The sequence below is a fragment of the Chrysemys picta genome, chromosome 8, assembly GCF_011386835.1.
Source record: "Chrysemys picta bellii isolate R12L10 chromosome 8, ASM1138683v2, whole genome shotgun sequence".
Lineage (NCBI taxonomy): Eukaryota > Metazoa > Chordata > Testudines > Emydidae > Chrysemys > Chrysemys picta.
Genome location: NC_088798.1, coordinates 10,753,154 through 10,779,663, shown reverse-complemented (window position 1 = coordinate 10,779,663; position 26,510 = coordinate 10,753,154). Strand labels below are relative to the sequence as shown.

General features: G+C 42.3%; 2 protein-coding genes across 15 annotated transcripts in view; one reads left to right on the top strand and one right to left on the bottom strand.

Annotated features, from left to right (window-relative positions):
* The window catches only part of CC2D1B (coiled-coil and C2 domain containing 1B), a 74,746-nt gene extending 50,949 nt beyond the window's left edge, over positions 1-23,797 (top strand). For 4 of the 8 annotated variants that reach the window (XM_005284806.4, XM_005284805.4, XM_065553833.1 and 1 more), the window contains exons 17-25: positions 3,564-3,622; positions 3,858-3,974; positions 4,554-4,627; positions 6,128-6,186; positions 8,864-8,915; positions 10,631-10,730; positions 18,191-18,281; positions 20,441-20,570; positions 22,814-23,797. In XM_005284806.4, coding sequence (XP_005284863.2) covers positions 3,564-3,622; positions 3,858-3,974; positions 4,554-4,627; positions 6,128-6,186; positions 8,864-8,915; positions 10,631-10,730; positions 18,191-18,281; positions 20,441-20,560 — 672 coding nt within the window. In that variant the 3' untranslated portion in view covers positions 20,561-20,570; positions 22,814-23,797. Of the gene's footprint in view, positions 1-3,563; positions 3,623-3,857; positions 3,975-4,553; positions 4,628-6,127; positions 6,187-8,863; positions 8,916-10,630; positions 10,731-10,861; positions 11,050-18,190; positions 18,282-20,440; positions 20,571-22,813 lie in introns of those variants that run through there. The other 4 variants (XR_010589597.1, XR_010589596.1, XM_065553834.1 and 1 more) reach the window with 2 other exon arrangements.
* A 186-nt stretch (positions 23,798-23,983) lies between these two features.
* Positions 23,984-26,510, bottom strand: part of ZFYVE9 (zinc finger FYVE-type containing 9) — a 98,342-nt gene continuing 95,815 nt past the window's right edge. For all 7 annotated transcript variants that reach the window (XR_010589594.1, XR_010589595.1, XM_065553827.1 and 4 more), the window contains one exon: positions 23,984-26,463. Coding sequence is in view for 5 of the 7 variants with exons in the window: in XM_065553827.1 (XP_065409899.1) it covers positions 26,302-26,463 (162 nt within the window). In the remaining 2 variants the exon portion in view is untranslated. The remainder of the gene's footprint in view (positions 26,464-26,510) is intronic.

Here is a 26,510-nt window from a genome sequence, read left to right as displayed (position 1 = left end):
CCCTCCACCCTTATGCCCAGATCCTCTGGGTTTAAGAGGTGCATTTCTTGAGGTGCTGCCTGCCCCGCCACGGATGGCCACACTCAGTGTATCCGCTGTCTGGGAGAGGGACACTGTGATGGATTGAACCCCCCGTCCGGGGTGCCGCCTGATGTGTTGGGGTCCCACTGGTTCCACCAGCCTGGGTTTCCTCACCCTGTCTGAGCTGTGCCAGGCCCTCAAGCCTTCTCTAGCGCACACACACAGGCAAGGCCACTCCCAGCTGCAGACACAGACTAAAATCAGCTCTATGTGCGAAGACTCAGCTTGGGGATTTACTCACCACTCGTGCACACCTCCTTTGGAGTGTAAACCCAAAATAATATTGTCTTGCGCTGTATGGAGAGATCTGCACAGTGCAAACTCATAAAAATTGCCCCCTCCCTCAATGTGGGGAGAGAGATGCATAGCTTTTTGCTCCCCCAGATATGAATTGTACAAACTGGGATTTGTAATAAACATAAATAAGTTTATTAACTACAAAAGGTAAATTTTAAGTGATAAAAGGGATAGCAAATAGCAGAACAAAGCAGATTACTGAGCAAATAAAACAAAACACACAAATTAAGCTTAATACACTCAAGAAACAGGTTACAAAATGTAATTTCTCACCCTAAATGTTGTTTTAGGCAGGTTGCAGAGTTTCTCTAGCTTAGAGTTCCAGTTATTTCTCTCGGCAGACTCAGCCCCTGCCTTTCCCTTCAGGTGTTTTTAGCAATCTTCCTTCTTGTACGGGGAGGCAATGGAGAAGAGTCCTGAATGCCTTACTCCCCAGCCTTAAATAGAATTTATGTAAGGCAGGAACCCTTTGTTTCCACTGGAAAAATACCAGCAGTGTCCAAGGTGGTATTCTGTACCAGGTGATATCCTCAGATGACCCTGCAGTGTCAAAACAACATCCCAGGAAGCTCCTTAGGAAGGTGGGAGATTAGTATCTTCAAAATTCTATTGTCCATCTTAAATGGCTCATTTAGGCTGATTGCCTACTGTCTGGTGGGCGTTCCCCCAAGTACACACACAATTGTAATTGTTACATAGTCAATATTCCTAACGTCAGATACAGAAATGATACATGCATACAAATTGGATAAACACGTTTTGTAGATCATAACCTTTTCAATGATACTTCACATGACCCATCTTGCATAAAATATATTTTAGTTATGCCATATTCATATTATAACAAGATTTCTATGAAGAATGTGGGGTGTAACGTCACAGACATGTCCTGCAAAAGTGTTCCCGCTGCCTTGGCCTGACACCCAGGACCAGAAGGGACCAAGACATTAGATTGAAACTCCTCCTTATGTAGAATTTGCTTTGGCTGGCATTGAGCCCGGGCCCAGACTCTTCCCCAGACAGGCCCTCATGCTCTTCCAGGTCATCTGCTGATCCTCACTCTCCCCGTCCCCTGAAGAGAATGTCATCCCTTGCTCATTTGGATGTCAATAAACGGATTTTCTCCTCACAGTCTGAGGCACAGCCCACCAGAATGCTGTCCCTGGCGAGGTCTGTTACCTCAGCCTCATCTGACGGGGGACATAGCTCCAGTGCTCGTCTGAGTACCTCCGGTACCGGCTCAAAGAAATGGTCTAAACGGTCTTAACCGAGCAGATCTACGGCCCTTGGCAGTATTTCCCAGCTCTAGGGAGACCAAGCCAAGCTGCCCTCAGGAGCTCCTGCACCAATGCCGTTTTTGGCACCAAGTAAGACCTTGGCACTAGCGAAATCGTTGGCATCGACCTAGTCAGCAGCACCGAGCAAACCAGTGGAACTAGTCTAGCCTCCAGCGCCATCTACCGATGTCTCAGGGACATACATCTTCCTTCGGTGTTGTGTCTTCCATCAGCACCGATGATGCTTCTTCCCCCCCACCCCCACCCCCCAAGACTTCAGATACCCAACGGACCTGTTGGTCTCTGACACTCTTGAGTCTCCTCTTATGCAGTGTGACCTCCCCCACTTCCACCTTCCTCTCCAGACTCACGCCACTCCTCCCTCTCTCCACCAAGAATGGCACCTCCCTTCCCTAGTGATGAGGAAGAGGCGAGGGCTCTATTGTTCCCTTGACTACACGGCAACTCGTAACTGCCTATCCTCACTATACACAATCTCCCGCTGGTCCTCAAGCCTGGCAGTGGCCACCATGGATGCAACCATGGGGGGGAGGGATAGCTCAGTGGTTTGAGCATTGGCCTGCTAAACCCAGGGTTGTGAGTTCAATCCTTGAGGGGGCCACTTAGGGATCTGGGGCAAAATCAGTACTTGGTCCTGCTAGTGAAAGCAGGGGGTTGCACTTGATGACCTTTCAGGGTCCCTTCCGGCTCTATGAGATAGGTATATCTCCATATATTATTATCAACCACATGTGACACTCCCACCAAACTGGCCGTATTATGACCGTTGGGCTGTGTACAGGGCACAGTTGGTGAACCCTACCAGGGAGTCTGAATGGAGACCTACACTTCTCCCTTCTCCATCGGCCTCTCACCCTTAAGAGGTTGAACTACCGCTGGCACCAAATGAACAGGAAGAACATGAGGAGGAGGAAGTTCCACCAATCTTACGTTTTTCATTCTCACCTGATGAGGCTATCATGCCCCCACCACCCACATCTGCCGACGACTTCAGACACTTTCAGAAGTTATTCCATAGGGTTGCAGAATCTTTACAGATCCTATTGGAGGAAATTAAAGACCAGCAGCATAAACTGTTGGATATACTTCATACATTCTCTTCTCCCAAGATCGCACTGTGATCAGTGAGGCTCTTCTCGACCCCCACAAAGGTTTTGTGGCAGACCCCAGCATCTATTCCACCAACCTACAAATGCACCATCAGGAAATATTATGTTCCAGGGAAGGATTCGAAATTCTTATTTTCGCACCCCATCCCAAATTCTCTGGTGGTCAGTGTGGTGCAAGAGAGAGGCCATAAATTCCAATCCCATTCTAATAATCCAGATAGAGATAGGAAACCTCAAGATCTATTTGGATGCAAGGCCTATTCATCAGCCACGCTCCAATTAGGGGCACTGCTTTCTAGTTACCTGCAAGTGGAGCACCCATAGGCACATCACTTGAAGAAGAAGAGAAGGTTACTCACTCTGTGCAATAACTGAGGTTCTTTGAGATGTGTGGCCCTATGGGAGTTCCATTACCCACCCTCCTGCCCTCTGCTTCGGAGCCGAAAACATAAGCTCTGTGGCAGAGAAGGAACTGGGGGTGATCAGACTGCACAGAGCTATATATACGTCCTGCGCACGGTGCGAGAAGGGGAGGTGCGCATGTACGGTCCGATAGGCACTACTGATGAAGATCTTGATCCCGGGCGCAGGGGGCACTGCTGCATCTACAAGTGGAGTACCCATAGGGGGACACATCTCGAAGAACCTCAGTTACTGCACAGCGTGAGTAACCTTCTCTTCTCTTCTTCTGTGTAACATGCAGGTCCTCAATCTGAAATCTTTCTTCAGAGATGTGTAGCATGGGATAATCATTGTTACTTATTTTTTCTGTTAATAGAAATGTTTGCAGTATTCCAGGCAGTTCATGCATCTGGGAAACATAACTGAAACAGCCCGGTAAGTCTGCTGCTACCATCTGTATTTATCACGTCATGTGGTCACTTCTTCCCTGGGACTACGCGGAACAGGGGCTGCCATGCTTTCCAGTACAAAAGGAGATTGGTGTTTGTGGGTTGTTGGTCACTGATTTACTTGTGGTGTGAGGTGGTGAAGCTGAGTGAATCAGTCTGTGTCTTGTACCCAGTGAAATACTGTGTGCTGTCCTTGGGTGGTCTCCACCACTGCTTTACAGGTTTGAAAAACTGGCACAAGGATGTAAAAAGGACCTGGAGATTCTGCAACTTGCACAAGCCCAGGGAATGGATCCCCCCAGCCATCACTTTGAGGAGAGAACCTTTAAAATAATAAGGTATGAAAAGTCAAAGCGTATCCTTGTCAGTCTGGGATGGAATACTAATTTCTAATCCATGTACAGGGGATAGAGGGTTTTAACTCCCATCAGAGCAAACAAGAGGTAGGCACTCAGAACTGCTCCACATTCCTAAGACTTCTAAAAATTTAAGGATTCTTCGGATTTATTAAGTAGTTGTTTCACAACTTCCATTTTAGGCCTCTTTATTGCAAAGACAAATCCAGCTGCATCTTCCCCCAACTCTCCCTGCTTTAACCATGTTTTTTCCCCCAGAACTGATGTCTTTAAGGATCCTGTCTTTGGCATCCTTCACAATGCTATCTGTAACCCAGATCCAACACAGAACCAAAAAACTGATGCCTTTGCCTGTTTCCACTTTGCCTTCCCTCTCCTCTCCAATTCTTGAGTTGAGATTTATGTAGAAATAGGCTTTTCTCCAGGACTCTCATTCCCTTTCATGTTTGCCAAGTGTCATGTCTCTGAACTACAGCAGTGGAATCGTGGCCTTTCAGTGGGCTGGGAAATGCCAGGCTACTAGACTCAACCTGTATTTTGTATCTCTTCTTCCCTCTCCAGGATATTTTCTGAACTCAACAGTACGGAAATGCATCTTATCATTGTCAGGGGAATAAACCTGCCAGCTCCCCCAGGTAATGAACAGGAAACATATCCTGATCTCTAGCCTTTCTCTCAGACCATAGGGAGGTTAGTGGTGGGGAATGAAATTTCTTTGCCCTAGGGATAATACGGTGACTTTAGGGTGACCAGGTGTCTGATTTTCGACTGGAACACCCAGTTGAAAAGGGACCCTGGTGGCTCCAGTCAGCACCGCCGATCGGGTTGTTAAAAGTCCAGTCGGCGGGTCTGCGGAGCTAAGGCAGGTTAGTCCCTACGTTCCCTGGCTCTGAGCTGCACCCCGGAAGCGGCCAGCAGGTCCAGCTCCTAGGCAGGGGGGCAGTGGGGCTCCATGTGCTGCTCCTGCCCCAAGCACCAGCTCTGCACGCCCATTGGCCGGAAACCATTGGACAATGGGAGCTGCAGGGCAGTGCCTGCGGGTGAGAGCAGCGCGCAGATTCGCCTGCAAACCTCCACCTAGGAGCCGGACCTGCTGGCCGCTTCTGGGGCGCAGCGAGGAGTCAGGATAGGCAGGAAGCCTGCCTTAACACGCCCTGCTGTGCTGCTGACGGGGAGCCACCCGAGATAAGCCTGTGCCCCAACCCCAAGACCCAACCACCTGCCCTAGCCCTGAGTCCCCCAACCCAAACCCAGAACCCCTTCCTGCACCCCAAGCCCCTCATCCCCGACCCCACTCCAGAGCCCGCACCCCCAGATGGAGCCCTCACCCCACCCCTGCACTCCAACTCCCTTCCCCAACCTGCAGCCCACTCCCGTACCCTGAGCCCCTCATTTCTGACCCCACCCTGGAGCCCGCACCCCCAGTTAGAGCCCTCACCACCTTCCGCACCCCAACCTCCTGCCCCAGCCCAGTGAAAGTGAGTGAGGGTGGGGGAGAGCAAGCCACCGAGGGAGGGGGAATGTAGTGAGTGGGGGATGGAGCCTCAGGGAAAGGGTGGGGCTAGGGTGTTCGGTTTTGTGCGATTAGAAAGTTGGCAACCCTAGCTGATTTAGAGCTTTTGAAAGCTTTTTAATTTCAGTCCATGTTAGCTCAGGCCCCCAAGTTTCAGTTCAGTTCCAAAAAACTGAAGCAAAACTCAATTTAAACTGCGGCGTTTCATCTGCTTTGAAGGCAGAACCCTAAAATTGTCCCAGCTTTGCTCGAAACTGGGCCCAGGTTCAAATTTCATGAGACTTCAGTTTTTGTTGTAAAAATTTTGCAAAGCTCTGAGATGGCTTGACTGCTTTGACTCTCTCGTCAGCCAACCAGCAGGAGATGTTCAAGAGCATCCCAGCCTCATAGCAATACAAATTATTCTTAGATCCCTTAACAATTAAAACCCTATAATAAATGTTTATGTATGCGCTCAGAACCAACTAGAGCATTAGCAGAATGTTTGCCTTTGATTGCCAGTGTTCCAGTGGATGGGGTTTTTAAAAGCATCTAAGTGATTTAGGTCCATGAGTCCTATTAAAAGTCAATTGGGTGCTTTTGAAAATCCCTGGCTTGACTGTTTGACTGTTGTCTTGCACAGGTGTGACACCAAATGATTTGGATGCGTTTGTGAAATTTGAATTTCAGTACCCTAATACGGTGAGTGTGTGTTCAGGCCTTTGCTGTTTCTCAATCCAAAACCCTGCATTACTTAGCAATGTTATCTTAATAGCTTATAGAGCCAGATTTAACTTAGAGGTGGTGTGGGCCTATTACTTTCAGGAGTTGACAAGTTGTAAATGCTTGCTATGAATTATAACTGAGTTGCAAACCTGTTTTGGTTTTTTTTAGTTAAAAATAAATAGTTCAAGCCATTTTAGATGCTTGTTTAGAAATGGACAAAAAACTCTACCCTCATATAAATGCATGTGACTCCCACTGTGGTCAGTGGGAGATGCTCGGATCTCTGAGGACAGGATCTGGCCCATATAAGTAACCTTTTCTCAGATGATTTGTCTGTGTTTATATAATTGCTAGTAAAATTCAGGGTATTTTTGTCATTACATTGACTGGGGCCTTCTGAGACTTAGCTTTTCAGGTTCTCCCTCTCCCTAAAGATGTAAATGTTATTGGACCTTGAAAGTCCGCCCCACACACATACCTTTGAATACTACCGCCAAAATGATTTCAGATTTATTTTTTCCACTTTCTTTGGAAAACCATGGGTGCCAGCCCCTACTTTCCAACTATCTTGATGAGAATCCCTGAGAATAGAATCCTAGAAATGCAGAGCTGAAAGGGCTCACAAGATCTCTAGTCCATTCCCTACGCTGAGGCAGAATGAAATATACCTAGACCATCCTTGACCGATGTTTGTCTAACCTGTTTTAAAATACCATTACTGTTAAAATACTGTTACTTCGCACACAGACTACACCTTGCATTCAGGATTGATTTTTTTCCAACTTGTGTGTGTGTGTGTGTGTGTGTGTGTGTGTGTTTGTTTAATGTTGACAGTTTGTGGATTGATATGGTATTACACAGTTTACCCTGTGAGGTGGGATGGCCCCAAAGAAGCTGACACAGGTGGGGAGTCAGTTATCTGTCTTAACAAAAATGTGAGGCAAACCAGGAAATGAAAAGAAGTCTGCCACTCGAACCTCAGTGCATGGTGCTATACCTCTTCCCCAGTTTCTGAGTGCAGCAGTCTGTGCTAAGGGGGGGACTCTACATGTATACTTCTGGTACCAGAAGATGTACCAGGGCTTCTGTCACTGACTCCCCGGTGCAATATATCTATAACAGTGTAGAAGATTTAGCCCTAATTTTCTAGCTCTCAGCAGCATGTGATCATAGCCCCCCGGGTTTCTTTAAATATACAGGACTTGATTCTGACCTCGTGGTAAACTTGTAGTAACTCTATTGAAGTTTATTAAATTGCCTGCGGAAAAACCTGGTGCAAAAAAGAGACTTGGACTGGTCCATATTCTGATCTGAGTTACATGGTTGTCAATCTGGAGTCACTCCATTTGATTTACACCAGCATAATGGAACAAAATCAGGCCTGTATGTGTAATTTTATAAGTAATATATATAAAGCCAGTATAGCTGTTTTTAATCTCTCGTTTTCAGTGTTCAAAAAGCCAGATCACTACATCTTAGCCAAAAAATTAAATATACCTATTTCTCCTTCATAGCTGGAATCAGTTTTTCAAAGTAGCTGTGATAATTAGGTCACGTTCTCTGGAGAGTGAATAAGGACATTTGGCTTATACTCTGCTTTGCGTTAAAAATTAATTCATTTTGGTGGCAGAGTGATTGTCAGGAAGAATAATCGTTGGCAAATTCCCTGAATGACTTGCATTGGACTCCTTGTGCAGCACCAAAAGCTGCTTCTTATTTCAGCTCGAGTAGAAGGAATAGAATGATAGCCTAGTAGAATGTGCACCGTTTATCATGTCTCATAGCCGCACCAATTAGTTTTATGATGAGAGTGTTGAATCAGGTGTGGCCATATCACTTATCTATAGCACTTGTGTTTAATATTTCCTTTTGGCTAGTTTCTAGCTCTAAAGTTACATTTGTTACCACAATGAAATAGAAATATTGGAATCATAAATGTGCCCATGCCGTTTTTACCCTCGATAACCTCCTATAACTCAAGCTCTTTCTTCTTTTTCCTTGCCAGTCCCTACTGGGGGGTCAGAGTCTTGTATCACCTACTTCCAAAACTCATGATTGTACACCTGGTTTGGACGAGAAAATTGGTCTCTTCTAATGTTTGCTGATATCTGGTCAATGTACCAAGTCTTTGGCTTTCCCCTTGGTCATCTTCCATCCATGATCATTGCAAGGGCCATCCTTCCAATACAACTCTCAGGTCTCCACTGGACATGTCCATACCAATGTAGCCTTGCCTCCCTCAACTTGTCTTCAGTTGGGGTGACCCATATTAGGCCCTTCACAACCTCATTTTGTTTCTTATCATTGCATGTCCAGCCATTTGACCATCTCACCATGTGCATTTCCATAGTGGAGAACATACTGATTTATTTCCTTGTGGCTGGCCAAGTCTCTGTTCGTACATTAGGAAGGGTCATATTACAATATTATACACTGTACCTTTTAACTTTATTGGAATCTTTTTATCAGAGAGAACTGGGGTCAGCTCTCTCCATTTGCACCAAATAGCTTTGCTATGATGCTGGACAACTCAAGTGCTTCATATATGTTTAAAAAAAGAAAAAAAAAGGTTACTGCTTCATATTAGCAGTATTTGCAACAACGGTTGGTGGCTTTATGTAAATGTTGCTTTTTCTTTTCTTTTTTTTAATAGGAACAAGCTCAGAAAAGTAAAACGGCAGTAATTAAAAATACCAATTCTCCAGGTTTGTATCTGTTCTGGGGAAAGGGGGTGAAACTCTGCACCTTAAAACCACTTTGGAGTACAGGCTAGTCCCACACTGTAAGCCATGCTAGGAGAGCAGACTGTGCTTTTCTCTTCAGTTACCAGAGGCCTTGTCAGGATAAATCCAGTTGCTGTAGGAGTTTAACTTTCTATCCCCACTCTCCCTCATTGAGTGCAGGGAGCCATTGTTCATGTCACTTCTTAATCAAATGATCTTGTTGCTCAGTACCACTGAGCCTTTACTACATCCAATAGGTTCGGGCTACTATAGTAGCCCTGTTAGGCGACAGACCAGTACAAAAAAAACAAATTAAGGATGCATAAATAATTCACTTACGAATCTTCAGAGATCACACTTTATTTCCTTTCTGATCATTTGTTCCGAGGGTAGTGACTGGATGAGCCTGACTGATCTTGTTAATCATTTGTATTGATCTGCTAATGTTAGAAATGTTGCCTTCACAACACAGCAGATCTTAAAGATGACTAGCAAAGGACTTTTTAAAAATTGGGATTGTGCCCCTTTTTGGTACTTTGTTTTTTCCAAACCAAGTTTTGTGGGTTTTTTCCCCTACTTGTTTTTACCTTTTTAAAATAGCAGGAATGTCAAGTCTGGTCTTCCTAGATTCTTGCAGGAGGACCTACTTGCTAGATGTTTCAGAAGCATATGTATTGTGAGCTCTCACCTTAATTGAAGGGGTAGAGGCACTTAATCTTTAACAAAGGTTTCTTTTATCCAAAATGTTCATTTACCATTTAAATTAAATAGTTGTCATAGAATCTTTCAGCCTAGATCTTATTTCTAATATTAAAAAAAAAAATGGGAGGAAAAACCTTGTTTTTTTTGTTTCTGTTTTTAAAGAATCCCTTTAGGCTTTCTTTATACATAATAAAGAAGCAAAACAAGTTACAAGCCCAAGTCTTCTTCCTTTGCAGGTCAACTTTAAATTTGTGTCATTCTGTTTACCCTCCTTTTTTCTTCCATACCACGTCATTTGAATTGCATTGAGTTTCCAAAACACTAGTTTATGATTGGGAGTAAGAAACTTTGAGGTTAGGATTCCAAGCTTTTTTTTTTTTCCCCTGAAGTTTGAAAGCATTTTGTTTCTAATTTTCAATATAGTAACTACAAAAATCATGTTAAAAAAGCCGGATCCCTATTTCTTAGTCATGTACTCTGGATTTACAACAGTGTAGCTGAGATTGGAATCTGTCCCCTTGTTTCTATCTCTGGTGGTTCATAATTACCCTGATGTTATTTATGCTGGTGAAACATTGCCCGTTATCCTTATTTTCCTGAATTAGTCATTTTTTATCTCTCATTTTGGATCTTTGTCTTATGCTCCAGGAAGGATAGTTTATGGTTAAAGCACAGAGCTGGGAGACCTAGGTGTTTTGTTCCTGGCTCTGCCACTGATTTGCTGTGTGACCTTGAGAAAATCACTTAATTTCTTCTTCAGATATGTAAAGTGGGGATGATGATAATGAGGGGTATTGTGGGGTTTAATTCATTAACATTTGAAACCGCCTTGGCCTTTTGAGATAGAAGTTGCTATGTAAGTGTGAAGTGGTGTTACATAGGCCAAATTGCAGTAGGCTGAAAGTTCTGAATGCAATGTGTCCATCACTGAAAAAGATCTAGTCGCTTAATTTGATGATTTTCACAATTCTCACATTTTTTCCTCCTGTTTCTAGAATATGATCAGCTGTTCAAGTTGACCATTAACCGAAATCACAGAGGCTTCCGAAGAGTGATTCAGACCAAGGGAATTAAGTTTGAAATATTTCACAAAGGGTAAGTCTAGGGCTTTTATTCTCCATCCTGATTCAGTAGTAGTGAACTTGTGAGGTAACAAAATGACAGAATTGTTTGCAGTATTTGTAATTTAGGAATTACGCTCATTTAATTTGCCTTTCTTTCTTCAGTTGAGCAGTAAACAGCTGTCATGCTGCCATGTCTCCAGATTACATCAAAGAGTATCTGAGCACCCTGACTTCCCTTACAAAACACAGTAAAACCTCACTAATGTGCACTCAGTTGTCAATTACTGCATTCTACCAGTTAACAAGCACTGACCAATCCAGTTGAAGAAATAAAAGATACAGCATCAAAATGTATTTCATTCATGTTACTTTAATAAGTGCTGCCTGAACTTATTTGTGATCATTCAGTGCATTCTACTAAATGGTGTGTGGGTTAACTTTATAAAGTAATGAAATCTGGGTGAGATGGCACCTCACTGCAGCTTTCTGCTACAAGCTCTTTGAGATGTAGAGTGAAACCATCAGATTTGTGGATTATTGAGGTTCTGTTGTATCTAAGTCTCAAATTGAGTAGATGATCAAACTTGGCTCTTGCTGGTCTATCTCTTTCACCCACACACAAACATCTAATAATCTATTGACAAATCACTAATAGTAAAAGGGATGATAAATAATTGCAAATTATAATACTACTTTGCACTTCTGTAGTGCCCGAATCTGAGGATCTCAAAGCACTCTCCAGCCATTACTAGTGAATTAAATCTTACAGCACTCTTGGAGGATACCACCTACCTCAATCTTCTGTGGAAACTGAGGCATAGCAAGGTTTGAATGACTTTCCAAAGGTCACAGCTATTCCAGGGTAGAGCCATGAAGAGAATCCAGATCTAATTCCCTGTCTTGTGCTTAACCACTAGACAAAGCTCCATCTCAATGACACATGAGATGCACCTTTCTTCTTGCTATGAACAAGTAGCTCAGATAATACAGTGATTGGGGGGCCTTAGAAATATCTAGACAGACAGCAGATAAAAAGGAAGTTAACAATTAAAAATGTGTAGAGAAAATGTCCTAACTCTGGGCTCATTTTGAATCCATTAGTACTGGAGTGATCTAGATTTATTAACTCTGAGGTAAATTAATGATTCGTTATTAAGCTAAGATGTTGGATAATGGGCCTTTGTCCATCTCAATGGCTGTGTGCTTGTGCAGTTCTTTTTCTCTTGCTGGCATGTACAGAACTGTTCTGAGATCGCTTTCTGTTTACAAAAGTTAATTTATGAACAAGGAAAATATTAACTTTTTTTAAAAAGCTTATTTTGTTTAAATCTAAATCTTCCATTTACGTCCCTAATGAAGGCAGGTTTGATTCTTCTCCTCTTCCCCCTGATCCCTCTCCCCTTTTCTACATCATCACTGACTGCTCAACTATCACTGTTGTTGTTTCAAGATTTTAGTGTTGGAGTACCTCACAGCCGTCTTTGTTGAAAAAGGTCACGTTTGTTTTAACCTTTCTTTGTCACTACATGTCCTGATGGTCTTCTCAAGGAGCATTTCCCATCCCCCTAGCAGCCGGAGGTATGTGGCTCTGGGTCAGGCTTAAAATACCCCTTCAGAAGAACTCTCCAGAGCTCTGAGCTTCCAAGCATGTGCAGCTGACAAACTCTGGGTGTCCCTCTGCAGCAGAGAACATAAGAATGGCCATGCTGGGTCAGACTAATGGTCCATCTAGCCCAGTATCCTGTCTTCTGACAGTGGCCAATGGCAGGTGCTTCAGAGAGAATGAGCAGAACAGGCAATTCAGTGATCCATCCCCTGTTGTCCACTCCCAGCTTCTGGCAAACAGAGGCTGGGAGACACAGAGCACGGTGTTGCATCCCTTAATAGCCATTGATGAATCTGTCTTCCAGGAACTTATCTAGTTCTTTTTTGAACCGTGTTATAGCTTTGGCCTTCACAACATCCCCTGGCAAGAGTTCTACAGGTTGACTGTGCATTGTGTGAAGAAGTACTTCCTTTAGTTTGTTTTTAAACCTGCTGCCTATTAATTTCATTCTAAGCCTGACCCAGAGCCTTTAAAAAGATTTGTAAAAGATTTTAAAGTAAATCCCTCTGGTTGTGTTGATTGGTTTTGAGATTTATTCTCAGGGGTTTATGGGGCAGCACCTTCTCCACACGCCTCAGAAATGACAGACAGTAAGGGAAAGGAGTGGAGCAAGAAATGCCATTGCTCAGCTTTCTCCAGGCAGATTCCAGGGGCAAAGATTGAATATTCCAGCAGCATGTAGATGAGGTCTTTATCAAGCCAGGTAAGAATGCAGTGGAACATCTCTTCTGCCAGCAGCTTACCCACAATGCCTGAGCTACTGAAGAAGGTGCCAGCTCCTTATTCAGATACTGGCAGCTCCTCTGTCTTGTGTGTCTCGCTCTGCTTCTCATTCTCCTCTACTTTTTGAGGATATGGGCCTACCTCCCTGTTGCCTTCAACGGTGATGAAGTGGTAATGTTATTTTTTTTTTAAAGAAACACCTGCAGACACTATTCCTTTGGTCTCGTCTCAGTGATTTGGCCCAGGGATCAGCTCCTTGTTGTCCTATACATCAGGCTATTCCACTGCCTTCAAAGCACCTTTGAAGTCTAAAAGCCTTTCCAGAGGGGAAAGTATCCCTCATAGCTCTTAGAATCATAGACATGTAGGGGTGAAGAGATCTCAAGAGGTCATGTAGTCCAGCCTCCTACACTGAGGGAAAACCAAGTAAACCTAGACCATCTGTGACAGAGTTTTGTCCAACCTGTTCTTAAAAACCTCCAATGAAGGAGATTCCACAACCTCCCTTGGAAGCCTATTCCAGAACCTAACTACCCTTATAGTTAGATTTTAGGAAAAACTTTCTAACCTAAACCTTCCTTGCTGCAGATTAAGCACATTACTTCTTGTCCTACCTTCAGTGCACATGGAAAACAATTGATTACAGCCCTCAACATATTTGAAGACTATTATCAGCTCCCCCCCTCAGTCTTCTCTGCTCAAGAATAAGCATGCCCCATTTTTTTTTAAACTTTTCCTCATACGTCAGGTTTTCTAAACCTTTTATCATTTTTGTTGCTTTTCTTTGGAGTTTCTTCAGTTTATCCACATCTTTCCTGAAGTGTGGCACTTTCACTCTCCTTCAGAGCATTCATTTGGAACCTGCCCATTCCCTAATACATTCCAATCCTAAAGCCCACCCACAACTCTTGCTTAGAAACTTTCCAGCCTGTGTTCCAAGAGTTCCTCTTACTGTATTTTTGGCATCACACTCCTAATATGCTGGGCTGTGTACCATTACAGTGCCATGGAAATGAATATTTACTGTGGGTATGCTCCGTATTCGAATGCATCTACTTTAGAAATGGTGGAATGTGGCCAAATTGAATTAAAATGTTTCATGCTCTGCCTGGAACCAGAAGACATATGCAATATATTATTAAAATTGGTTCTGAGCAAATTAAACTTCTGAAGCCATGGCCTGGAGTGAGACACTTCATATTCTCAGCTGTGGACTCCCCAGAATTAATCAGAGATGGGGTCTGTCTTTGCAGGCTCTTGTGTTAAACAAAATATAATTAGAGCTAAAAACATGAACAAAAGAAAAAAAACACACCAAAAACCTGCTGAAGGAGAGTTCTCTAATTCCTCTTCACCTGGTTTATGATGAGCTTGTGAATAACACAAAGGAAATTTCCTAGCAAGATGAAACACACTAACAGGTAACTTCACAATTCTACATGCTCCTATAGGACTTTGTCATGTCAGTGCAGCTTCATCAGTAAAGGTCTGCACCATCTGAGAGCGAGCTTCTGCCAAAGGAATCCAGAGACAGGAAAATTGGATCATCGGTGCCTCTGGCTCTGGCAGCACTGACTGCATCCTCTTGTTTTGCCAGAGCTACTCTTGCTTGGATGGGCAAGCTTACAGAAATGTGAAGCCATCAGGGCAAAACAAAATGAAATCTATTTTAAATTAAATTTCCCTAGCAATAGCTTTCAGATGCTTCACCCGATTACAATTTGCTGCATGTTCCAAGGCTTCCAGTGTGGTGGTCTGGCAGCATCTGTTGCTCCATCTGTGTAGCCCACACCCATTCAATGTGGTACACTATTCCATCTAGTGGTGGCTGGGTTGCATGTGAAGGTTCATCAGCCTGCTACAGCTTTGAGTAACGGACCTGGGTCCTTTAGCTTAAACAATAGAGGTTCCTGCTTTAAGAGCCAAAGGTCCCAGGTTCAGTCTCTGCTGCTGACAACCCACAGGGGCACAACATAACATATGCACAGCAAAATTGCTTCCAACATCAGATGATGTCTTCTATATATTCCAGTGATACAGACTGTTTGGGAAGCGTATAGATTAAAGCAGACACAGAGACTTTGGACAAGGTGGAAAAAGTCCCACATTCCTCTCATTCCAATCAGAGATTTCAGTCCATATTACCTCAGCGGATATTCTCTTTAAGGTTACCACTGTTCCAAGAACCAGCATAGATCACACACTAGGAAGAGGCAAACATTTTGGGGAGTTGGAAGATACATAATAGGCTTCTATAGAAACCATAACTTAGAAACCTGCACAGGACTTTGGTTTCCCAAAGTTTAAGGATATGTTGGGCCATTTTCTGGCCCTATTGAAGCTCTTTTGCACCATTGCAGTGGCTGTGCCTTCTGTGTTGCATCTTTGAGAAGGTGTCATGCAGAATCTGGCCCCCCCTGTCTGGGAGGTTAGACCCAAGAATCAACCATGGAGGAAAAGTAGGTACTTGACATAATCAGAGGAGTAGATTCAGTAGATCTACCTTCTTCTCCAAGGAACAATGCCATGGTTTTAAAAAATGAATGCCTAAAATTAGGCTCCCAAGCCCACAGACATCTGAATTAAATGGTCTGATTTTTAGAAGTGCTGATCCCCCTGACTTTCAACTTTTTTTTTTTTTTTTTTTTTAAATCTTGGTCAAGTCTACCCTTTTCCTCTAATTTAGAAAAATCCCTTATAGCCTCAGAAAATAAATGTGCAGAAGACCTCCTTATATTTGAGAATGATAGAGCCTGTTCCAGGGAGAAACAAGTGTTGTGGTGCACAATCAGGTATTTTTGTGTTACAGAAGAGAAACAGCCATGCAAGGCATACTGAATTTCACACATTTCTGAAACAAACCAACAGAGACATTACAGTAACATCCTTCCAACACTCTATATCTTCAGTATGTAATGATAAATCTCCCTCAGATTTAATGAGTTGTCATCAGTGGAGATGCCTTTTGGGTTTTTCTTAAACAGGAAACACTTTTCAATACAGAGCACTCACATTTCAGACTTACAACATCCACATGTATTTATGAAGATCCCAGTTGTCCTGATAGCTTCCCTCCAAAAGAAAGGGACCCACATCTACCTGTTTTCTGGATGACCATCTCATCAGACCCTCATCCAAAGTCATAGCAGGGCATAGCAACCATCATTATATCTCTTCAGGAACGTGGCTCTGAAATAAAGAAGGGGGAAGATCCAGCTACAACCTTCACAAATCTCCAGCATCTGTGAGTTGTTCTGGATGCTGGCCAGGATAGTCTTTATCTCAGAAGAGAGGAAGCGGAAGATAGTGTCTTTGATTTGTCAAACACTGTTTCCCCTCCCCCCCTTTCTGTACTAAAATCCCTAACTCAGCCCCTGGGCATGTTGATCTCATGCACGAATACCCAGTGGGACCTTGCAGAATTTCATGCTTCCCTTCCAGCCAGTAATTGCACTGAATCAGACTATGGAAATCTTATCTCAGGAGGATCTCATTTATGCCTCCCACTCTGCTGATAATGAAAATGGTAAAGAAGGTCACAAAAAGGAACAAGGCACAATTATTCTGGTCACCACTTCTTGGCCTGGCATTATTTAGATATACTGGAATCTCCCCTCATGCTCCCAACAGGGAAGGATGTACAGCAACAGGGCCCATATTTGGTGCTGTTAAAACTATCCACCTGGAAATGGAAAGGAATGTGCTAGAGTCATGTGGACATTTGAAAGAAGATAATAAATACTCAAAATCCTGAAGGAAACTTACAATTATGTCTGCAGCGTCAACAGCCAAGGTTCAAATACTACAAGTGAGATGTATCAAGATAAATTTATATAAAATAATGGCCACTCAAGATTCTACAAAATGGCTTGACCATGGGGCTCGAGGCTAACACTTTGGAAAGACAGGTCACTGATTATAAAACTGTTTAGCTGTAAGAAACTGAGGAGAATTTTTCTAATCGTTCTCCCAATACCATGTTCTTTGGGAACCATTAGTCATTCCAGCATACACTGGTTCCCATCATGATCTTGAATTGTGTATTACTAAGCTCCATAAAATCACTTTTCCAGCCTTGACAGTCAGTATGTGCCTGTCTCAAAGTATTTTGTCGCTATCTGAGCCAGGCAGGTATGAGAATGTGGTGTGGTCTCTGAACCTGGGTTACCCTTTGACCATTCCTCAGAGGACTGCATTAGCTCCAGACTCTCTCTGGCTACTACTTGCTTGTAAGTGCCATGCTCTGTAAAATGCCATACAAAGAGACAGTGCTATGTAAATAATAGAGCTGGCTGGAAAATGGAATTTTCATTATGTGGAAAACTGACACTTCAGAATTGTTTTCATTCTGAATTGAAACAAAATGTTAACATTTTCCACAAAATGGAAATTTTGAAAAAAAAAGGGTTTTAATTTCAAAAAGGTTTCAGTAATGTTTAAACTATTATAGAAGATATTTAATAGAATAAAATTAATGTTTTAATATTTTTGTAACTAAATGAATTGAAAGGACAAAGTTGAAACAAAACATTTCTACCACCTTATCGAAACAGGATTTTGACAATAATGAAACAAGAAAGTCCATTGCTTTTCATTTTCTCCTGTCAAATTTTGTTGAAATTGACACTTCCCACAAAACATTTAGATTTTGATGAAACTTCATTTTCCAATGGAAAACTTTTCTGTCAAACTTTCTTTTCAACCAGCTCTAATAAGTAATGTCTTGTAGAAGCTTCTTTGGCACATCCTGTGTTGGAGACAGTTCCCTTCTGTCCAGCTGATTTTCCCCCACAAAGGTCTTGATTGATTATGGGGTATCCAGGACAGTCTGGGAGAGTGGGTGTCCTACGACTGTTCTAAAGTCTGACTCTCCTGCATAGTGATGAAGGGTCCTGTCATTAGAGTGCTAGGCCAAGCCTTTGTTTCTTTTACTCCATGACTTTGAGTTTTCACCTCTTTTCTTTTCTTCTAATTCTCCTATTTTAATTGATTAAAGACTTTAATCCTTTGTTCCTCCATTTTAGTACAGCTGGGTAGCCAGGCCCTTACTGTCACGATCCTAAAACCTTGATGAAAGGGGGCATGACCTCATACCATTCGTCTCTTTTGATGTGTTAAGAAAGCCTGTCCTCCTTCCACTAAGGCAACTTTCTTTAAAACAGGGGCCTTTTCAGAAGTGACAAGCAAGTGGGAACAGCACATTTGAAACTAGACAAACTGGAATCAGAATGTGAAATTAGAGAGATAATTGAGGTATGCTTTGTTCTTCTGTTGATGTAGCAATAACAAAATGTTAGAGCATTCAGGTGTAGTGAAAGCTACATATTTATTTGTGTGTGTGTGTGTGTGTGTGTGTGTATATATATATATATATATATATATATATATATATATATATATATATATATATATATATATATGTATGTGTGTGTATATATATATGTGTGTATAGATATATAGATAGATATATGTATATAGATATATATATACATACATGCCTAGAAGATGTCATCTTGGCCGCCTCTCTACAACATCCAGTAAAAACCTCATCAGACTAATATGTTCTATTGTTGTTTATTACATATGCTACAACCTCACCCCTTCCCTCTTGTGTGATAAAAGGAATAAGATAGCTCACTCCTGACCAATTAGAGTAATTAACCATTGGAACAACTCCCCTAGGGAGGTTGTGTCTTTTCCATCATTTGCAATCTTAAAATCAAGACTGGATATATTTCTAAAGATCTGCTCTAGCTCAAAGAAAAATTGTGGGCTTGATGCAGAAATGACTGGGTGGGATTCTATGGCCTGTGTTACTCAAGAGGTCAAGCTGGATGGTCATAATGGCTCTTCTTTAAGTAGTGTCCGTAGGGGTGCTCCACTGTAGGTGTCTGCGTCCCTGCGCTGCTGATCGGAGAATTTTGGTTGCAGTGTCTGTTTGGCCTGCGCATGCGCTGCTTCCCCCCTCCTTGCGCTCTCCCACGTGTCTAACCAGCATTGCGCGGGCGAACCCTCCTCAGTTCCTTCTCCAACACAGAGTGTATGATGAGAACCCGAAGTGGGGGGGAGGGGTTGTGGAGCATCCACAGGGACTCGAATCTTGTTACTTCACAAGGAGAGTAACTACTACTTCTGGCCATAAAATTATTAATCTAAGTAAGGCCTTGTCTACACTACACAGTTTTGTCAGCAAAAGGCAGCTTTTGCCAACAAAACAGGGGAGGTGTACACACTACAAAGCTATATTTGGTGGTAAAATAAAACAACCTCGATGAGAGGCATAAAGTTTTTTGCAGCAAAGTTAGTCTCCCACGATGCCTGCCGTGCCCGCTCTGCTCACTGTTTTGAACTCCACTGCCCTGCAAGCCTGTGCATCTCCCCTTTCAAAGCTTCGACATTCGAAGCTCCCTTTCGAAGTTCTGACATTCCTCAGCGTGGAGAGCTCACGGAGCTGCCGAGGACGCCGCTCCCAGTAGCTAAGGAGGCTGTGGGAGACCACGGAAGGAATCACAGACCCATTAATGTGGAATCGGCAGGCAGGCAGAGCAGGCTGCTGCTGAGGGAGAAGGGGGGCAGAGAGACTGCTGTGCAGAGCCAGGGACTGATGGGGGAGGGGGGTGTCCCCTTCCCCCAGGATTGATTGCTCAAGCGGCTGTCTGAAGAGCACGAGACAGTATGCTGACACACTTCCCAAATACACTCTCTGTCGCTCTCACATATACATCCCCCCCACACAGTCTTTCACATACTTCCCCAACACACACTGTTTCTGTCTCTACACACACACATACGCACATACTTCAGTTGAAAATCAGCTGGTAATCTAGGTGGGATTGAGAAACCGGCCTCATGTGACACTGTAACTGCCTCATGAGGCATTGCAAACCCTTCCCAAAGCATCCTGTGGCCAGTTGAAGTGGGATAGCTACCCACAATGCACTGCTTTCTGTGTCGATGCAAGAGCTGCTAGTGAGGATGCACTTTGTTGACACAAGGAGCATAGTGTGGACAGGCAACAGCGGTTTAATTAAAGCATCATAACTTTTGTCAACAAAACTCTAGTGTAGACATGGTCTTAATACTGTCTGCAAATAAAATACCAGACACATCCCTTGTGTGTCTTGGTAAATAAATACAAGAATATAAAAGTTAAATCCATTTATTTTTCAGAGAACTTCGGCTATTATGAAAGGCCTTTCTTTAATACAAACCGACCCAGCCCTGTTGAATATTCTATTGAATGTCAGTGTTATAGCACATTTATATTGATCCTGTATAACCACATGGGAGGCATAAAACAGCTGCCCTTTTCAGTGAGATTGCCACAAGACATTACAGTATTTCTTTTTGCACACACACACACGTGTGTGTGTGTGTGTAAGAGAGCAATCTTATTTTTGTGGTGCTTTCAGATTCTGGATGGTAGGAAGCCCACCGGAGGGAAACTAGAGGTGAAAGTGAGACTCAGGGAGCCACTCAGTGGTCAAGATCTTCAAACAATTACAGAAAACTGGTTGATCCTTGAACATTAGTTATCCTAAGGTATGAACACTCCTTTCTTCCAACTGTGCTTCTGGCTAGAAGTTGAGAGCCACTAACAATCTCTGCATGAAATAGAATGTCTTACACGGTCAGTGACCTACCTGTGTGGCTCAGGCTCCTAGATGGATCTTCCCTATTATTTCTAGTGATGTTTTGATTTTTTGTTTTAAATGTTTATTTCTATTCAAAATCTGATTGTGTTCCCTATACCAATCTCAATCAATTGGATGTGAAGGTTAAATATCATAGCGGGAACTGGTAGCAATTCCTGAACTTACATTGCTTAACACTTTCATTTATAAAAGATTCTTTTGGTCTTTTTTTCCTAATCCTCCTATTGTTTGCATAAGACTGTTGAAATTTAGCAGGAAGAAAGGCCTTGGGCTAGAAAAATTACCTTTGTCTAGTAAATTTCATTTATGTTTAGCTGTGGTATAAACTGTTGAAATTGCCATTTCCCTTCTGTTACTTGCATTCTTCAGGAAATAATAGTATCATGCCAAAATAACAACTTGAACATTCTGAAGAACTGGGCTCATGCACACACTGTAGAGGGAACATCTGGTTGCTGGCAAAACAGTTGTAGCAGTAGCGAGTAGGGGAAGAATCAAACTAAGGTTCCCCTCCTACCATCCACCATTTTGGATCCAGCTTAGATAGCATCTCTTCCCCCTGTGAAGTATCTTTCTTTTTAACCTTTTGTTTTAGAATAAATTTACATACAAAGAAATCTACTCGAAGGAAAGTTAGGAAATGCCAGATGTAAAGCTGCCTGTGGAATCTTAATGCAGCCCCCTTGTGCATAACTTAATTACATGATCACATACAATTTTTCCACAGTGTCCCTACCTCATTCAGTGTACGAATTGGATGCACAAGGGAGCTGGATTAAGATTCCCTGGGCAACTGTATACACCTAGCACTTCCTGTCTGTGGAGTGCTTGCATTAACTTGGATGTTCTTTACATGTAGATTTTGTGTGTAAGTATACACCAAGAAGTATAGTTTTTCTTCAAAATGTTCTGATGTACCAGTTGTATGGATTGTCTGAAACCGTAATTCTTAAAACTGTCCCTGCTCTCTCAGCTTTGGGCTGTGCTCATGAACCCCTAGGAGAGTGGTTACTCAGTACTCAGCCCTGTTGTGTGAATCACTGGAGGTTCTCTCTCTCCTGTCAGTGTATGGGTCTAAAGCTTAGTAGTGCTCCTGCAAGCCATCAGTACTTGTGGAGAGAAAAATTGACGGCTCACTTTTTGAGCAGATATTACTAATTTATAGTGTGACAGCATCTAGGAGCCCATTTGCGGACCACACTGTACATAGAACAAAAAGGCTGCCCCAAAGCACTCAGTCCTAGTAAAAAGTTGATGATGTAAGTATATGCACAGTAATCCCTCCCCCTTCCCTTGGGCTCCTAGAGTTCAGAGCAGTCTCAGGCTCCCCTCTCCCCCCACCTGTCATGGCACCTTTCTTGCCATCGCTCATTTTGCAGTACAAATAGTAATTAAGCTTAGATAGCACCTCTGTGAAGTAGGTGACTATTATCCTGATTTATCATGTCCTAGTTACCACAGACTTTATATATTATTTGAAAGATCTGGATGATGTCTAGTGCTCAGGTCCAAATTTGGAGCATTGAAAATCACTAAGTGCTGAGTTAAGAGTATGTCTACACTGCAAAAAAAAAAAAAAACCCATAGCACTGAGTCTCAAAGCCTGGGTCAGTTGATTCACGCTCAGTCTCTGGGGCTACAAATAGACACGTAAATGTTCCTGCTCAGGCTGGAACTCAGGCTCCTAGACTCTCCCCCTCATCGGATTTCAGAAACCAGGTTCCAGCCCAAGCAGGAATGTCTATGCTGCTAGTTTTAGCCCTTCATCAGTTGCCCTGGGCTTTGAGACTCGGCACCACCCTAAGAAGCCAACCAGGGTGACTGTGAGATATACTGTACAAAGTTTGGCTGCATGGCTGTAGACCTCAAGATACTCCAGGGCTGACGTATTTGCCCACACACTTGAAGCAGTGACATTACTAGACGTGCTGAGAGCACTAACTTTTGGTCACCTATAATTTAACACTGTCTATCTTCAGTCACTTTAACTGTAACTTAATGAAGAGTTTTGCCTGGGATTTCTATGAAGGCTGCGAGTTAGCCATCAGACAGAACAATGTCAACAGTATGTAGCCTTAATTGTGGGATACATACTTTGCACTGTGGCAAGACGTTATGTTTTTTTTTCAGATCCAGGAATGCTAAAAGCTGCAGAATCGAGTTTGTACATAGGACACTGCTACCTGCGAGCACCAAAGATGTTAAATGAATGCACTACTGGACATAACATGTCTTTATTTTGGTAACTACCTTAGTGTGTGTTAAGTTTTATAAGGCAAGTATTGTAAGGCCCTGGAAACTTACTACTAGTGGGGAAAAATGGAACTGATCTATGCAAAATGGATTGATTTGCCTTAAGATGGGACTACTAATGTTAGCACCAGATGAATGTTTTATAAACTCATCATAACTATCCTCTGCAGGGACTGTTTCATAGTGGTGCGTGAAACCTGTAATGGTTTGCTCTTAAAAAAAAATCACTGGAGCAGTGCAAGGTAATTAATTTGCAAATGAGACTTTATGCTCCCAGCATGGCTAGCTTGTGCTAGAAGCAACTCTTTTTCAGGCATATATGCTCTTATGCATTGAATACCACCTACTGCTTCCTCTTATGATCACCCTCAGGCCCTTCTGAAGATCTGTATGCTCCTCCTAGAAGTGTCCTGGGATGAAGAAAATAGTTCACTTTAAGCAGAGCTTTAGCAGCAGTGTATCCCATCTCCTCTGCATGCTCTTGCCGCACTCTTAACTAGATGTGCCTTGGCTTAAGGGAACAATAGGATATGAGGATTTTTTTTAGAATAGGGTTGCAGCTCTGGGTTTTGAATTGGTTATCAGTTGCCTGCCCTGTTTCCCCCCCCCCCCCCCCCACCCCCCCCACTGTTTAGTCCAACTCAGCCTGCTTTGTGTGCCTTCATTTTCTTAATGCTTGGGAATCAGTAAAGCCTGATATGGCCTGTTTAACATGACAGGGTTTTCTGAAGGATTGGAGTGTTTCACTAGGCGACTTACTAATTGATTGAAAAATAGCCACTCTTATTTGTGTAGAAAACTGGATCATTGCTGTTTGCAGAATTTTTTATAGACTATACATAAAATGATATGGTACCAAAACTGCTTGATGTGTGTTCTTAAACTACATGAGCCTGAAGAAATGATTGACAGTAAAAGAAGGCTTTGCCTGCATGGGGTGTCAGTGCTACTGCAGCATATGGTCAGGTAGATCAAGTTCATAGACAACAGACTCTCCAACCTAAAGGCAGCACTTCTGCTTCCTGATAGGATTAAAACAATACAGTATTTAGTTTTTAATTTCAATAAATTTAATATACAAAACTACATGTTGAAAATAAAAATATAATATGCAGTTTTTTGCAGTGTTAACTAACTGAATTTTAAAAGTACAATTTTTTTCTAAAACAAGTACTCATTTTCTTAACAATATGGTAATTTTAAGGTCATTTAAAAGGCTATGATTGAAGCAAACAAGTCAGTCACCAGTCAATAGTGTTTTGCACAACCATAACCCAAACCTAAGTGACTCCTAGGGGTAAGGAAGAGAAGATTGTTTTTTTTTTAGCCTCAATAAGCATAACTTAATGGAACTAAAGTAACTGAAAAACTTCTGCCGTGGCAGTGCTGGAATGGAGTTTCCAGCAGTAGGATTTTATGGTAGTTGTCAATCAAAAGAGCTTTACTTACACTCTGTAGACATGTATATCAACACTCAAGAGTGTGCAAAAACAAAATGTGTTGTAGGGAATTTCAAAATAACTCAAGTCAAACTTAATTACATTTCTTTACAGCAAAACAAATGAAATGCAGGAAGCCTCTTGGATTGCTGTGTAGGAACTTAAACTTTGATCAGCCAGAAACATTTTAAGAGTAGCACATGGCCACCTATTACCAAATGACAGAGATAAGGTGAATTTTAATGCAAACAAAAAGTGAGACTAAGTGCTCTCCTGTCCAGTGATTGTTTTTATTTATTCTACAACTCTTCCTTCCAGACATGTCCTGAGGTGGCAGCTGGAATTTTCTAGACTGTATGTGGATAGTTTTACTGTTTTTAAAAAAGCAGTAGCCATTTATTCACAATTCCATTCAGCACCTATACAGCTATTGTACCTTTTTGTAAAATACATTGATTGCTACCTGTAGAGTTGTTTCCCTTCTGCTATGTCTATTTGCTTGTATCAGCCTAACTCTAGCTTTACTGTTCCTTTGTTCTGCTGCAAAAGCTGCTCTTTCCACAGTGCAAATTAGTTTCAAATCAGAATTGACGGAGGTCACCACTAAAAGTTGGCCAGATTCAAAGACTTGCTTTAACAGTGTTTCTCGTCTCTTCCCATCCCCAAGAAGAGGGTCGTAACAGTCAAGCAGCAGCGCCTATGCATGGCTAAACTAGCTCATTACTCCTGCTTTCAGCTCTTTCCACTTACTAGCCATGTTCTTTGGATGGAAATTTGATTTAGTAAGAATGTGGAACCACATTCGTATTGGCTGTTCCTCGTTTTCCTAATGCTGTGTAGCAGAAGTGAGCAGCTGCTCCCCTCTCACCTGCCCTTTGTTTGTAGGTGAGGCCAAGTGCAAGTTTTCTGAGCTGAACCAAAAGCCTCTTTTTTAGCACATCATGCAACAGCCACTTTGTGCTTTTGTTATGGGGGTAAGCGTTACATGGTGCTGCTAATATGAAGTGTTAAGTGCAAATTGTGTTACATGACACTAGTGTTACACTACAGTCTACAGCAATGAGGAGACTTACAAAAGTGCCCTGGGTGTTACTTTTCTTTATAAAGCAGGACCTACTGGGGGAACAGGAATACCATAACCGCACTTTAGGGCTAACTTTTCTTTTACCTGTGACAGGTGTATACCATTGAGATTCATAAACAAAATACAGAATGGCAAAGTTTTTCTAGGTTATAGAAATCTGAGGTGACAATTTTTATAACAAGTAGGGAAAAAATAAGTATACTAGCCTAATATACACACAAAACTGCAAGTTTAAATTATATACCACTGTCCAAGATATGCCCTTTCTTTCATTCAGACTGAATGATTGGCAGCCTCATATGCCATTTTTTTTGGCTAGGTAACCTTCCCATGCAACTCACTAGGCATATCCTAAAGTGTCTCTGATGTACTTCAACCAGTAATCTGGTCAAAATAATGTAAACATTACTTTTTAATGTCTACAGAATAACCACAAATGGCATTAATGATGAGGTCAGAATGGAGGTCTTGATTGTTTCTTCTACATGTCCATCTACAAACAGTACAAATTTGACATTTCATCTTTTATTTACGCCCCAGTGATCTTTGCACCCGTTTGAGCATTTAGAGTACATGACTGTAATTAAGTCTTTAAATATGAGCATTATTTTTCTAAACAGTAACAGAACTGTATGAGCTGCAAGGATAGCATAGACATTTTGTAGTATAGAAGCTGCCCTGATCCTCTGTTTGTTGACAATGCATAGAAGATTTAGAATTATGGAACAACTCCCCCCCTCCCCCCAATAGTGTTAACAAAAGCTTAATCTTCCAGTTTTAAAGTGCAAATGATTCAGATACAACTGCTGCTGGAACAGGTCTGAACAGAAAATGAAGTCCTCTTATGAGATGTTTTCCAGAATATAAAAGATGAGCTCCATTATGACTGGCCCCTCACTCAGCTGACATGCTCCTCCATGAATCACTGGAACTAAGGCACTGTCCAGGTCATTCATGTATTGAGAGGGCAGTGGCTGTCCATTACTCCCAGCTTGATAGCCAACCTAAAAGATACAAAGTGAAAGCTTTAAAAGAGGAGGTATTCCACTGG